The 14,235-nt window shown below is 36.9% G+C and overlaps 1 protein-coding gene across 6 annotated transcripts in view; it reads right to left on the reverse strand.

The window, feature by feature from the left end:
- The window catches only part of DLG2 (discs large MAGUK scaffold protein 2), an 895,217-nt gene that overhangs the window by 279,059 nt on the left and 601,923 nt on the right, over positions 1-14,235 (reverse strand). For all 6 annotated transcript variants that reach the window (XM_082046221.1, XM_082046225.1, XM_082046223.1 and 3 more), the window contains 2 exons: positions 12,411-12,555; positions 9,515-9,656 (listed from right to left, as the gene is read on the reverse strand). In XM_082046221.1, the coding sequence (XP_081902347.1) occupies positions 9,515-9,656; positions 12,411-12,555 (287 nt within the window). The remainder of the gene's footprint in view (positions 1-9,514; positions 9,657-12,410; positions 12,556-14,235) is intronic.

The raw sequence follows: 14,235 nt of genomic DNA on the forward strand, positions 1-14,235 counted from the left end.
GAGAAAGTGCTAATAATAGTTGCTTGTTGCCTTCTCTATGTCATAGGTACTTTTGCAAATCTCTGATCTCCCTCTGACATCTTTTATCTATACTGGAATTACTGGTTATCAAGCTCTGCCTGGAAACCGCGCTACACCCCAATCAGCTCTGTCACCCTCTTCTGTGGCTTTTCCCAGTTGCCTCCATGTAGGATTCAAGACCTGGTTGCATCATAGATTCCTACAGAAAACCACTATATTTTGCACTCTTTTCCTTTCCTATCAGATCCTATTTCCATTCTTAATTAACTTTTTGACTGCTCTTGAGTACTGAGCTGACAACGTCACAGAACTAACCATGATCACCCCAAGGCATCTTTCTGAAGTGGTAACAGCTGCTTTAAGAATCTGTGTCCATGATACATATAGTATGTATTTAGGGTTATCTTTTTCCTCTGGGCACTATTAAATGTTACTATTTTTGTGCACATTATCATTGTCGATGTTACTATCTCATTTTAGAAATCTCTATTTAAGTAGTAATGCAGATTCTGATTTTTATATATATATATATATATATATATATATTTAATGCTAAATACTAAGTAGCTTCCACTGACTGTATTAGAAATAATCAAACCCTATTATTTGAGGATCTCTGACAGGACTGTTTAAATACGTGTGGATTACTCAGATGATACATAACAGATTAGCTGGTGACTTGACAATAACTGAATTTTTACTTTAACATAAATTATTCTCCCAAGTCAGGACTAATTATTTAAAATAAATTTGGGGTAGCAAAATGAAATCTTACAATAGGCAGACAATTATGCATTTGTAAAGTTTAACAATTAGTATGAGATAAAATTTGTGCATGAAATACATGAAATATAAAATGGTTGCTTTGTAATTTAGCAATTTAATGCTTTATTGAAGGGAATTAATAATAAGATACACCTAAGAAATACAACTATGACTTTTTTTTTTTCTAAAAAGCTGTTGACATGTGTTCTACAAATAGATATTTTCAGATGATAGCATAGCTAAATACTGTACTGCTGTATCTCACCAGGGGTCCAATTTAAGATTAAACAGGCAAACTTAATTTTTTATTTTCTTAATTCAACATTTAATGTGTAACTTCAATAGTGTTCTTTTAATATTTTTTTTTAATAATTCCTGAGATTGATCAAATACTAAACCAAGAAAGAAATCCTATTATTGGACACCACATTCAATTCAACATAATCATCATCAGGGCTGCCAACTTATGAGCTAGAGCATGAGAACTCTGCATTATGAGAAAAGGGGAGTAACGTCCTCCAAACGTTACACAGATGAACTGTCACGACAAACTGTCCGGTGGGATCATGTGTGTGTCATGCAGCCCCTAGAAACCTTGGGTTCTTCTCCCTGTTTCTAGAGAGAAACAACTGTAGACTGATCCTGCCAGCAACTTATCATCAACTTTTCCTACCTGCTCTCTGTCTCTGTTCCTTGCCTGATTCTTCTTGCACAATTATTGATTATCCCAAACCTCATGTCTCACTGTCTGACAGAGTTGCTGGTTCAGCAGCCCTGGAATTCATTGCTGCTCTTCTCCAGGGTATTTTTCTCCACTGCTTCTTCATGCTTCTTCACCCATTTCTCACATTCTTCACTGTCCTAAATTCCTCCTCCAAATCCAAGTTTTCTTACCCAATAAATACCAGTGTTCCCTTCTTGTGATTTCTGTTCTCACAAAACCAGTGACAAGTTCTCCCTCATTTTCACACCCCATCTCACCATAATTCCTTGCGAAATACACTCCCCCAGTTTCTCCAGTCTATTCAACGTTCAAATCTAACAGGAGCAGGCATTCAGAGCACAGAAGAGAATCACTCATGATTATGTTTCTATTTCAGAAAGAACCGGAAGAAATAAGTAGAGAGAAAATCTTTGTGCTCAATCATGCTGGCTTTTTAAAATAATGTAGTCAGTATTACAAAATTGTGAGAAGCTTTGATACACCGTAGTGTGAGTATGGAATCTCAAAGTGTTCTACTGCAAAAAAATATTAAACACAGTTTGGAGGATAAATGAATTGCAGTTTTTCCACAGACTTACATATGTTGGCATTTAGAAAGATTTTCACAAATGCAGTAGAAATACTATGTGGATTCAGCCTCATCAGCTTTCATATTTCAACACTCTGAAACTATGTATAGAATATTCCACCATTTAAAATACAATATCACCACAATTTTAAACATAGAATAAAACATGAACTAAGCCATGTAGTTCTTTCTCCATCCCTTAAATGGCCAAGCTGCTATGGCTAAAAATAAATGCAATTTAATTTAATGATAATAGTGGTTAAATGAATTTATTTTTAAAATAATAAATATAATTTACACTAAAATTCAAAGCAAAACAAATATGCAACCTTTTCTATCGTTGGGTGAACAAATCCAGCCCCAGGCAAAAACTGAGCATGGAAATATAACTTGAACAATTAGTCTGCCAAAGTTACAAGTGATTTAATAAGAAGAATAAATTAAAGGTATTATCAGCCACCCTATATAACTATATGTACTTTATTGTCTTTAAGACATAGTTAACATGCTGAGTTTGGATTAGGCCTGGTGATATGATTGTTGAGACCTCATAATTACCTGTTATATTCATATAACTGTATCAGTGTACTTCTATGTATCTTTTACTCCTCACTCATATAGTAACATCTGATCAAAAACATGGTACAAAATTTGCTGTCTGAAAGTTCTACCTACAGTACTTGATCTTCTCCACCTGGGAAACATGAGTTTCACTTCTGTTCCCCAAAAAAAACTAACAGGAAATACAGCAAACTCTTTTCAGCAAACAAACACTTTTAAAACATGCAGAGTATTTTGTCAATGGACAAAGGAACAGCTTTCATGACTCATTACATTTCACAAAACCTTTGTCAGAAAACAGTTTTTGATAGTTCTATAACACATAAACCATAACATTAGTTGTAATGTTTTAATACTGAAAAGTCAAATCTGTGTATCAATACCAATTTAAAGGTGTTTCCATAAAATATCCTCAATTCAGCTAGCAAGTTTATGTAAGTAGACAAGAAACAATTCAGGAATGCTACTTTCAATACAAGGAAAAATTCCTCTGAGAATTCAACTTAATGGTTCTTTTTTTCTGTCTTCCAATCCCCATCACCTCCTCCTCAACCAGAAAATGTTATTTTTCAAAGATGCATGTATAAAAAAATCAAACATGCTTTTCACGGCAAAACAGATAACTCAGACAGCTTTTTCATCTATGAATCTTTAATATCTAGCCAGAGCTAAATGTGAAAGTGAATTTTTTATCAGCTAAAGAACAGAAGTTTGATGTAACCATTTTCTGAAGTTAAAAAAGAATTAAAAACTCAAGATGGTAGTTCTTTATTTTTATTGATCTTTTGTCTGCGTTGTTCATTAAAGACAGAAGGAATGAACAACTAAAACCTATGGGATTTTTAGACTGTAATTTCAATGTTGCTGGAAATATGGGGGCAGATATTTCACAACACTTCTAAGCAACCTGCTCCAGCACTACTCTGCCCACTCAGTCTCTTTTTTTTCTTCTCAAATTGAAATCAGAACATCCTTAGCCAATGTCTGCACCCACTGAACCTTCTCTACTGAGTTTGGTTTCATGATCTTTGCTACTGAGTACTTAGAAGGTGCTCTTAGATTGCTCCTTAATCTCTTCTTCACAAAATTAGACAAGCTCCTGTTCCCTCAACATCCCTTCAATCTCCATGTGATTTAGGACTCTGAGAATCTGTTGTACCACCTCCTGTTTTTTCACATCCATCTTGAAGTCAATGAATAGAAACTGGTCAAAGTCTTCAGGAAATTAACTCATCTTTTTCTGCTGGCCGTGCTTCCCCTAATATATCCCAGTATGCTGATTACCTGACTGGCAATGAGAGGGCACTCCTGGGTCCATGTTCAGCCTGGCATCCGCTGTGATGTCCAGGTAATTTTCAATGAAGCTGCAATTCAGATGTTTGACTCACGGCCTGTACAACAGCTCCAGCTGAGGTGCACACTTCTTCTTACTAAACTTTGTGAGGTTTCTTCTGGCCCAGTCCTCATGTATATCTAGATCCCTCTGAAACACTACTCTGCCATTTGTCATGTTAACCACTCCCCCTCAATTTGTTATCCTCTGCAAATTTGCTGAGGGTGCACTCTGTGTCATGATCTAGGTCATTGATGAAGTTATTCACTGGCGCCCAAGGTATCCTGAGTTATCCTGCTCGTCATTGACCACCTGACAGATGTCAAGTGATGATCATTACCCTTTGAGTCTACTGGTTCAGTCAGTTCCCAACCCAGACGCTTATTTTAGTCCACTCTTCCTAACCTTTCAAACAAGATTCTTGTTGGAGACTGTCAAAAGCCTTATCAAAGTCTGTCACTGCACGCAAATGAGCATAGCTATGATGGGAGAAGGTGACAGCATATAATCCAAAAGGTTTCCAAACCTTTATAAATCACATCTTCTTTCCAGCTACTGATTAGTTGTACGTGTTTATCCAATACTTCCTCGTGTTAGGATGAGAGGCTAGAGGAGGTTTCAAGGGTGCTCCCTGTGTTACAGCTTCTCTTGCCCACAGAAGAGGTGTGAGAAATACCTTTGAAGCCACTCCCCAGGGCAACTCATGGAGAGGAGGAATCACAACGTTCCCCACAGCAAACCCCAGATGCGCATCTGTGGGAGTTCTGGCGTGGGTCGGCTATTTCTTTGGAGTCAGCTGTGTTTTCACCCACCAAAGAGGCATTCGTGCTTGAGGTACCACCTGTGCTGTGGCACTGGTCGGTACAAGGCAGTCACTGCTCTCCCCTCAACCACGCGGCAAGTCATTTCACCAGGAAAGACAACCAGGCTGGACAAGAACATGATTTGCTTTTGATAAATCTATGCTGACTGTTCCATTTACCTTCTGGTCCCGTAAATGGCTGGCAAAGATGATGTTGAGTAAGTCAGCTTTTCTTATATTGTCTGTCATTACATTGTCTTCCCCATTCATCATTTTTATCCCTTAATCAAATTTTACCTTCATTTTTGAAACTAGCACACCTGCAGAATCACTTTTTGTTATCCTTTATGGCCCTTGTAAGTCTTAGTTCAAATCAATCAACTTTCTGATTTTGTCATTGAGCAGTCAAGCAATGCTTGTCTGCATCTTGCACTTTAAGCCATCAGAAAGTTCTTTGCTTAGTCAAGAAGAACTTCTGCTGAATCCCCCTCCTCCCTGGTCAACAGGGGGGTTCATTTCTGAGTTCTCAATAAGTTTTATTTAGAAATCATCCATCTTTCATGGGCCCTCTGTTTCTGTGGCAGCATCCCAAGAGTTTTTGCTTAGCAATTCTCCAAAAAGGCTGAAGTCTGCTCTTCTGAAATCTACAGTCATAACTTGCTGACTGACTTTTCGGACTTCCTTTGAATCATGAACCAAACTGGCTTGTGGTCACTCTGATCCCAGCTGTTATTTAGCACCATGTTTGCCACTAGTTCTTCCTTTTTTGTAAGCAGCAAGTCAAGCAGAGAATGATTCTTGTTTCTCCCTTCTAGCAGCATCAGGAAATTGCCACCAATGCAATCAAGGAATCTCCTGCATTGCCTGCACAACACTTTAATCTTACTAGAAACTGAAACGAATAAGGACTTACTTGCAGAATGATGATGATTGTATTGACAGTTACTTGCCATGTAGCTTTTATCCACTTTTGCACCCACATTCTACTAACCTGAAGCTGTGCTATTTGAATTTTAGAAGGTGCCAATCTTTATAAAAAAGAAGGCAAAGGTTTAATCACAAGTGAATTCAAAATGAATCCAATGAAACAAAAAGTAAATTATGCCCACTACTAACAGAATTTTGAACCAATGACACACAGAATTTACAAAAGCTCACTAATTTAAAGACAACAAGTAGCTTCATTAAAACTTGTGACTAAAGGCAATTTACTTTTCTGTCCTTTGTGCATAGATTAAGTTATTTTTCCACAAAGTTTTATTAAGTAAAAGTTGTATTGATTTTTATTCAGAAGGAGAATTAATATCAGACTAAAATATATGTGTGTATATATATATATATATATAATTTTTTTTTTTCCAATAAAGAACAATTTAGAACTGGAGCAAAAAAAAACCCAAAACAAAACAGAAAAGGCAAGAGAAAGTGGTCAAAGTTGACTGTTCAACCATTTAAACTTTTACCAACAGATTCATTACAGCAAGTAAATTAAAAGAAAGCTTGTCTCAGCGTCACTCAAATCACATGCACAAAGAACTACAAAACTGCAAAATCCTCTTACTGTGAAGTTACTGTTGCAAATATTTCTCCCTGGCACAAATTAAAATCTGCTAGAAGTGCTGTCATATTATGACTTCAAGGGTAATAAACTTCCTATGTGACCACCACATAAATTAGCCCGGAAAACCTATTATAGCAAGAACCAGGTAGTTTTAATGGATACCACTGGAGAAGTTGGCCATCATCTTAATTATAAAAAAATGTATCAGGAAATTTAATTATAAATGTTGTAATTGAGGGATCTATGGGGTTCACTAGAATTATCAACATACTAATCAGCTTCCCAAAAGTCTTTCTAAACTGATCAGCAGCAAAGACTTTCTAAATATATTCTTATTTTAAAAGCAGACTCATCAGCAAATCCCATGGCATTGCACAGACGGTACTATCACTATTCTCATCTTAGAGCTGTGAGAATTGAGTCTGGCATTTTCAATAGTCCCATTTCAACCAACAGGCAATAATTAGCTACCTGGACGTTTAAAGGAAAATCGGTGCAGCATTATTCAAGGGTTAAATGGTTTGGTTTTGAAGGTCAGAGCTTCTTAGTCATTGTGGTCAGAGGAGAAACTTCAGCTCTTGTTTGGGTGTCTCTCAGACAGTGCTGAATGATATATGTCCAGTGAGGGAATGCAATGGCAAGAAGTGGCATTTTTCTTACAACTACATTTATTTTACCTTTGTGCTTTTGTACCCTGGGTATCAGTGTAGCATATAAAATTATTATCACTAATATAATATAAAGTCCATAATAGCCTCCTCCTTTTCAATAGGTCAAGGTAAAGGCTTGTTTAGAACGATGAGATTTTAATTTGGTTTGCTCTGTTGCATCCAGAGTCTGCTCCTATTACTTGAGACCTTTACTTCTGCCTGTGCCACGCACATTCCACAGAAGGTCACGTTTGTGGAGTCGGTCTCTCCTGTTGAAAGTGCTTATGTCACAGAAAACTTTAGGATTCAGCCCTTCATTAGACAGCTCACTAATGCTGGAATCCTGACAGGAAGAACACAGGAGTATTTCATAGAATATTCACAGCTTCTCTGGGCATTTATTTTCTCCTGAAATAGCACAAAATGAAGGTTGGTATGCATACCTCAGTCAAGAACTGGACTGTGTCAGTATTTGGTTTTATTGTCAGGAGCGAAACCAACAAAATTAACTTGTTTAAAAAGAAACTAAATGTATAAGGATAGGAATACATATTTCTTCCTAAAAATATCAAAAAAAGACACACTAATTAATTTCAATATATATCCTGCATGGTTTTTGAGCAGGTATGGTTTCTACTGGATATGTACTAAGCCAATGGGCTGGGACTGTTACTGCCTTCTCTTCTGTGACTATATATATATATATAAGTAATTAGAAAGTTTAAATCACGTACATGGAACACAAAGAAACACAGGACTGCCTAAGGATACTTCTTCATTACCTTACAGGTCTTCTAGCAGTTTAAATGGCCTGTTAATTTTCAGGGCAGCTTTTCTCCTTTTTTTTAGGATTAATTCCTTCACTTTCTGTGACTTCTTAGTCTCCTTAGTTATTATCTACTTTTAAGGTTGCATTTTTTTTCTGTTTTTAAACTTTATCAACTCTTTCTCAGTAATAATGATGCTGACATCTCATTACAAAGGGAGACATATCAGCAATACAAGCTTATCCACAAACCCCACATCATAGTAACCTAGATATCATATTGGCATTTTACCTATATATAGGCATTTTAGAAATTGTGAGCACAGTACTGGCCCAGGTAAAGTCTTGATGAACAATTTAATGAAATCAATGTTTTAACTATTAATTAAAATGTGTAACTTCTTGGAATCCTTTGGAGAATATGTATCCTAAATGAACATCTTATAAGTTCAAGGGATGAAGTCAGCTCTGCATCCTCAATCAAAATAAAGGAGGAATTCTTTTAGCCAAGACAGGGAACTAAGGTGTGGTTTCCATTAATTTACGTCCTGATTAAATGCTGTATCATGATTTAGTTACTCTGAATCTCTCTGATCCAAGTTAAGCAGCTTGAGATCGTAATCATATGCAACGAGAAAAATGAAATGCAAATGAGCAAGTTATGAAGCTGATGAATACGTAAGTGGATGAGATTCCTTTCAATAGGTCAGGTTAGATAATCAGAACAGACCCCTCCTAGCTTTAAACACAATTAATTTATGAATACTGAAGAACAGAAAAAAAGTGAATTTCTCATTTTCTGTGGCACTAGACATTATAATGAGAGCTCATTTTGCAAACTTCACAACTATCATCTTCTAAGTGAATGGCAGCGCCTTCAGACAAAAAGATAAATACACACTGTCTCATCAGTGACATTCAGTGTGGTTCTAACACAAGGCATAAAAGAACCCTCTCAGCATTTTCCTCTGTGTCTTTTCTACCTGGAAAGCAACCACATAGATACAATTCTGCTACCATACTTCCACATAGTAGTCACAATTCCTTTGGGATTATTAAAAAGAAACAAACAAACAAACAAAAGGATTAGAAGCAACTTCCAGGGTAATGTTGCTGATAATCACACCAAAGAACCCATTTTATAAAGGCACCAAGTGCCATTGCATAAACAGTTTTCTTTTAACCTCTGTGCTCTCATAGAAAACTCTTTCATGATTACTCTAATGGTTAAGAAACTTTACCCAGTTTCCCTCCCATGTTTTCATCCAGTTTGTACTTTTTTTTTTTTTAAATTTTCCCATAGTGTTTTTTCTCCATGACATTTATCTCTCAATGTGTGTACACAGAGAAATTACAGGCTATTTCAGCCTTGCTTTCACTAAACTAAACAAGATGGACCTTTCAGAGAGTTCTGTCACAGACAGGTACAAATGCACACGCAGTCCCTCCACCCATCCATGCAGTGAGGCAGATGAGTCACTGATCCTGAGAGCTCCTCACTATGTTAAGAGGCAGAACATTTTGTGTAGTGCCAGCCGGGTTGCTTAGGAACTAGTACAGGGTTGCACCCAGACAACACAGACCTCATGTCAGCATTCATACGTGTGATGTTTCTCTTAGTTGTCTTCATACCTGTAACACTTTCCACTCATCTTCCCCTGAATAAAAGTGAAAAGAACTATAGGCCATATTCAATTTGAAGAGCTTTACCTACATCCTTTGCAACTGTCATGAAAATAAACAAATAAAGAGAAGTGTCTGACCTGGTGTAGTCGTCCTCCACAAGCATGTGCTTTGGAATGGGTGAGTATCTTCCCGGTGAGATAGGGGCCAGGGATGCCTTGTACTCTAAAGTGCCATTGTTTCCAGAAGAGAGTATATGATTTTCCATCGGTGGAGAATAAGCTGATGGTAAGAATAAGCATTTCTAGTTAGATACTTTCATATTTTATTAGATGTCACAAGAGCACTGATTTTTAGTTGACTACCAAGAATGTCCTCATTGCTGTAAATAACATCAAAACAGACAGTCCTTACCTGAGAGACCTTAAAATCTAACAAGGAAGAATGAACAGCTGGAGTTTTCCTGAAAGGTTCATACCACTACTACTACTACTACTACTACTACTACTACTACTACTACTACTACTACTACAATTAATGTTGGCTCATTTGCAGGGATTGTTTCCTTACAGGGGATCTGAATATGAAATAATAGTTTAAGAGACAGGAAACCTGTTTTTTCAATTAGTACTGACTCGAAGAAAGAAACGTGTATAGAAGAGAATGAGAATAAAAACACACTCCTCTTTTTGGCTCCAACATAAAGCAATAGGAGTAACATAGTAAGAACTTGATGCAGGATAAAAGCAGGAATTTTATGAGTGGCAAGAATTATGTAAAGTGAAGATTTAAAGCTGTGATCTACTAAAGGTGTCAAAATTCCCAAATAATTGAAATTTCAGTACCAGCATAGATGGTATTTAGATCACAGTAACTCTGTATATTTTAAATAGAAAGTGGATACAAACCTCTTACATATTAATGATTAGTAATGAATATTGCAGTACTATACTGTCTGATTCTGTATTGGGTCTGTGGGTTTTGTTCTTTGCTTGCTTTTTGCTTTTCTGAAGTTACTGGGGATATTTATGACTGGAGAGATTTTATAATACTTGTACTCAAATCTCTACTTAATGTCATTAGAAAATGAAATGATAGACAGGAAAAACAATGATACATGCTTCTGCAATGAGCTGTGATTAATTTTCTCATAAGAAGAAGAAAGCTAAACTTTTTAGTACTAGTTTCAGTCTTTCTTTCAGATGTGGAGACACAGAATGTTCCAAGGCAAAATATCTCTACAGGGAAATGCTGTTAGTCGTTCTGGAATACTCTGAAGGTGTAGGTATAATGAAAGGTTCCCTGAGGATAAATGAATCCGTATGCACCAACAGCCTGGGATGAGCTTCTGCAAATCTTTTCAACCTTTACTGTCCCTCTGGAATAACTTCTGTCTTCTCATATGCTGCTGATCTATAACCTGACATAATAAAACACACTGTTTTAGAACTCTCAAATTATTATGTTGGGAAGTATTATGAAGTAGGAGACTGGATAGGGACATTTAGCATTTTTACTTCTTGGGCTTTGCTAAGATTCAGACCAGAATGCTACTGAACAACATGATTGCCATCTGTTGTAACATTTGCTGAGTAAATAGGTATCCTCAGCGAGGCTGAGTATACCACCTGATGTGCATGTTACAAAATCTTCCCTTCTATTTTTATGGAACAATTTGAATAAGGAGGATTATAGATATTTATCTTTTTCCCTCAACTTCATCGATCCACAGTAGCAACACTATGCAAAAGTGCAGAAAAATTTATGTCTCCAGCATTTACTGGGAAAATCTGCCCTTCCCAGCCTTTGGTTGGCCTTACATGCCCTTAGGATTATTGGCAGGAGATCAAGATGCGTATGGCTCAGTTGTTGACGCTCTTGTCAAAAATTAAACCTGCACCTAGATTCATCAATAGGTCATCAATACATAACTACATGTAACTTATCAGGACAGCACCTAAACCCAAACTGAAACAAAGACTTAAGCCATTAAGAGATGATGGTAGGAGATAAAGGCTAGATTGGAGCCTAGGACACTCAGACAAGGAGTCGAAAGAGGAGTAAATCCTGAAAACATGCGTATGTAGGACAGATGGGAGAGACAGAAGATCCTAATTGCTGTCATCTCCTTAAGGGTGCAAAAAGCACATCAGCTAGGAGGTTGTCAAGTTCAGAAGAAGGTATATGTGCATGATAAGGACTCCACAGTCACCCACTCTTGTACTTGATCATCTCAGGGAGTCCTGGTGACGCACCTGGATGCTCGTCTTTGTACATGAATGCTGGACATGAGCCTAGATGATTTTGAGTGTGTAGATATGACAGCCTGATTGAAATCAGTTTGTTTTAAAATTAAATATCTACCCATCCTATGAGATCCTGCACTGAGCTTTACTACATTGTTTCAACAGATTTTCCTACAACAGAGTATACGTTGAATGCAAGGACAAATATGGCCTTGGTCCTCAGTGAAAAAATAGAGGCTAAACATATATAAAATTAATGGACAGACAGAATAAAGCAAAGTGGAACAATCATTTAGGAATTGGATATATACAGAAGATAGGTACATTTGTGTAAGTAAAGCAGTGATTTTTACATTCCAGGTAAATATTCAAATATCACATATATTTCTCTCAAGCTTTTCATTAGGTTTCTACAAGATGGTTTGCTGCTTGTTCCATTTTTTTCTGTGGAGAGAGGACTCCAGTCTGCAAATCTAAGCATATTTCAAAATATATTAGCAGTTATCACAAGAGTTACAGTCCAGTCTGATCACCTGGACAAGGGCTAATTGGAATCAGCAGAGCAGTACATGAACTACATTCTTACCTTTGTTGAGAAAATACTTTAGCAGAGTTATATTATTTACAATACTTCACGAGTATAGAATGCTTAACTGGCAGTAAACATTTCATTTTTGCAGCCTTCCAAGCTGTTTCTTAAAATTTAATGTGCTACTTTAGACAAGCTAGGAAAAAACAGTCATCTGACAAACTGATAGCTCCTACAAAATGAGTTGCAAAAATCACTTACAATGAGTAATATCTGGTGGGCCATAAGGATCAGTCATGTAAATGGTGGTGGGCTTTCCAACTTTCAGATACACGACATCTGATGTGTTCTTCAGTATTGCTACTGCCTCTTCATGGGTAACTTCTTCTAAACTGTAATTATTTACCTTAAGGGAGAAATCAGACAGGTGAGTTGGGATGCAGAAATAGACACAGAAAATGACACAGCCTTGCAGTTATCACAAAGAGCACTGAGGATTACAGATGCAGTATTGCAGCCAGGTAGAAAATATGGTTTTCCTAGTACCTGCACATTCAAAGACTGACATAGCAATATTGATAATCACAGAATCATACTGGGTTGAGGTGTCAATTGGTCATTTCAGTAGAAAAGTCCCTTGTGATATTCTGCTACCAGTAGCATCATTAACATAAATCTATATTAAATAATGATTTACTAGCTTAACACCACATCATTTACGGAAACTACCTACGTTATTTGACCCATCAATATGAACTGTCCAAATTCACATCTAGCATGCATGGCTGGGACCTCAGAAATGATTAACACCTCCCAATCTTTCCATCTCTGATATGCCATTTACCATTGAAATAATAAGAGGTAGAGAGTGGTGTACAGAATAAGGGGATGCCTATGAGGTACAGGAAATGAAAAAGGGCAGTTCTGGATGGGGAAAAGGGAGTTTCATTGTGAAAGTTTTGGTTTTCCGGTAGCACAGGAAAGAGACATTGAAAAAGTAAGAGAATATAGTACTAGTTCTGTGCTTTATCAGAAAAGAAAAAGACTAAACAAGAGCAAGGATATAAGGACGGGACTAGAGATTATATAGGGAAGGAAATTGTGGCAATAAACCTTGCCTATTTATGCTTTACTCACAGAAAGAGAAAGTGAAAAGAAAAGTTTCGGTAGTTTATTGTAGAGACGTATAAAATTTATTCAAGTAAAAATCCCCAATATCCATAAAATGTCAATAATAGATTTTCCTCCTATAAACAGAATAGTGAAGGGACCCAGCCCCCAAAAGCATACATCCTGAACAGAAAAATTATAGGATGGAAGAAAGATAGAGGTAGATGCAGGTTTCAGATATGTGGTGTAAGTCGATAGAAATGTTAGAATCCTAGAATATCTTGAGTTGGGACCCAAAAGGATCATCGAGTCCAACTCTCTGCTCCTCATATATTTACCTAAAATTAACAATATGACTGTTGCCCAGACACACCTTGAACCATGTCAGGCTTGGTACTGTGACCACTTCCCTGGGGAGCCTGTTCCAGTGACCAGCATTTCAAGGTGAGTGTTGTATATGAAACATTTTTTTTTGATGTAACATGCCATCCTCCAACTTCTACAGTTATTGCAAGGATTCATTGTAAAGCTTATGCAAAATGGAAGAAAAAGTAGCTCCTCAAGTATAGTATAAAATAGTACAGCTGTAATTCATAGAAAAAAATACACACTTTCCAGGTAATTTAGTATCAGTATATCATCAGAGACCTGGTTATGACAGTAAGCTACTGTCATAAGTAAGCTAGGTTTGGTAACTGGGAAGAAATCCAGCTATTATGAATCACCGGAGGACTCTTCATACCCAGACCACTTTATCGGCACCAAGAGAGAATGATTGCTATGGGGCAGTATTGCTAAATGGAAGGATTCTATTTAAACTTTGTTCCTTGTATAATTCTCAGACTTGGTTCTAAGGTTAATTGAAAGATGCAATGACAGGCATGTTGTGACAATTTGACATGAAGAGAAATGATACAACCTAACACTCAGAAGAGAGTTGATGACACTCAATGCTGTATTTTGACAGGTCTTCTAT

This window comes from Streptopelia decaocto (assembly GCF_964273445.1).
Source record: "Streptopelia decaocto genome assembly, chromosome: 1".
Lineage (NCBI taxonomy): Eukaryota > Metazoa > Chordata > Aves > Columbiformes > Columbidae > Streptopelia > Streptopelia decaocto.